General features: G+C 43.9%; 1 protein-coding gene across 1 annotated transcript in view; it reads right to left on the reverse strand.

Moving 5' to 3' along the window:
• Nucleotides 1-105, reverse strand: part of LOC104402744 (dystrophin-like) — a gene marked incomplete at both ends in the record, with an annotated part of 37,254 nt that extends 37,149 nt beyond the window's left edge. The window contains one exon of the mRNA XM_010010703.1: nucleotides 37-105. Coding sequence (XP_010009005.1) covers nucleotides 37-105 — 69 coding nt within the window. The remainder of the gene's footprint in view (nucleotides 1-36) is intronic.
• Nucleotides 106-585: the final 480 nt, after the last annotated feature.

Below are 585 nucleotides of genomic sequence, written 5' to 3' on the forward strand. Positions count from 1 at the left end.
GCCGCCCCCCCCCCGGTCAAGGCCGGCCAGCCATACCATGGACTGTGGTTCCAGCCTCATCCAGTCCAGGAACAGGGCTGCTTCGATCTCTGGTTTGTTGTTGGCCTGCAACACAAGGGGGGAGAACGAGATGGGATGAGCACAAGGGATCTGCCTACTACCAGCTAATTAACAGTTCAAGCCATTCGCTTCCTGCCTACTCTGTATCTATTCCCTGAATACAGTCCAGCTTTTCACCCAATCCAGCCATTTGTAACTAAAATAAAATAAAATAAAAATAATCTCCAGGATCCTGCCTTCAAGCCAGGAACTGAAACTATTACAAACGTTTCAAATCTCTAATTCCCTATTACAATAGACAGCACTACCATACACTCTGTCACAGAGAAAATCATTCACTTAGAGGATCACCTTTCATGCCTGATCTCGTATTTCCTGTCTCTCTGATCTGAACTCGCACAGCACTGCTTCTCACCTATTTTAAAAACAGTTTGTGTTATCCAAGCCCTAAAAATTGCATGTCTTTTGATCAAAATTCCTTTCTCCTTAACATCATTATCATACTGACCTTTCTTCAAAACACAG

The sequence above is a fragment of the Nestor notabilis genome, unplaced genomic scaffold (genome assembly GCF_000696875.1).
Source record: "Nestor notabilis isolate BGI_N333 unplaced genomic scaffold, ASM69687v1 scaffold7493, whole genome shotgun sequence".
NCBI classification, from domain to species: Eukaryota; Metazoa; Chordata; class Aves; order Psittaciformes; family Psittacidae; genus Nestor; species Nestor notabilis.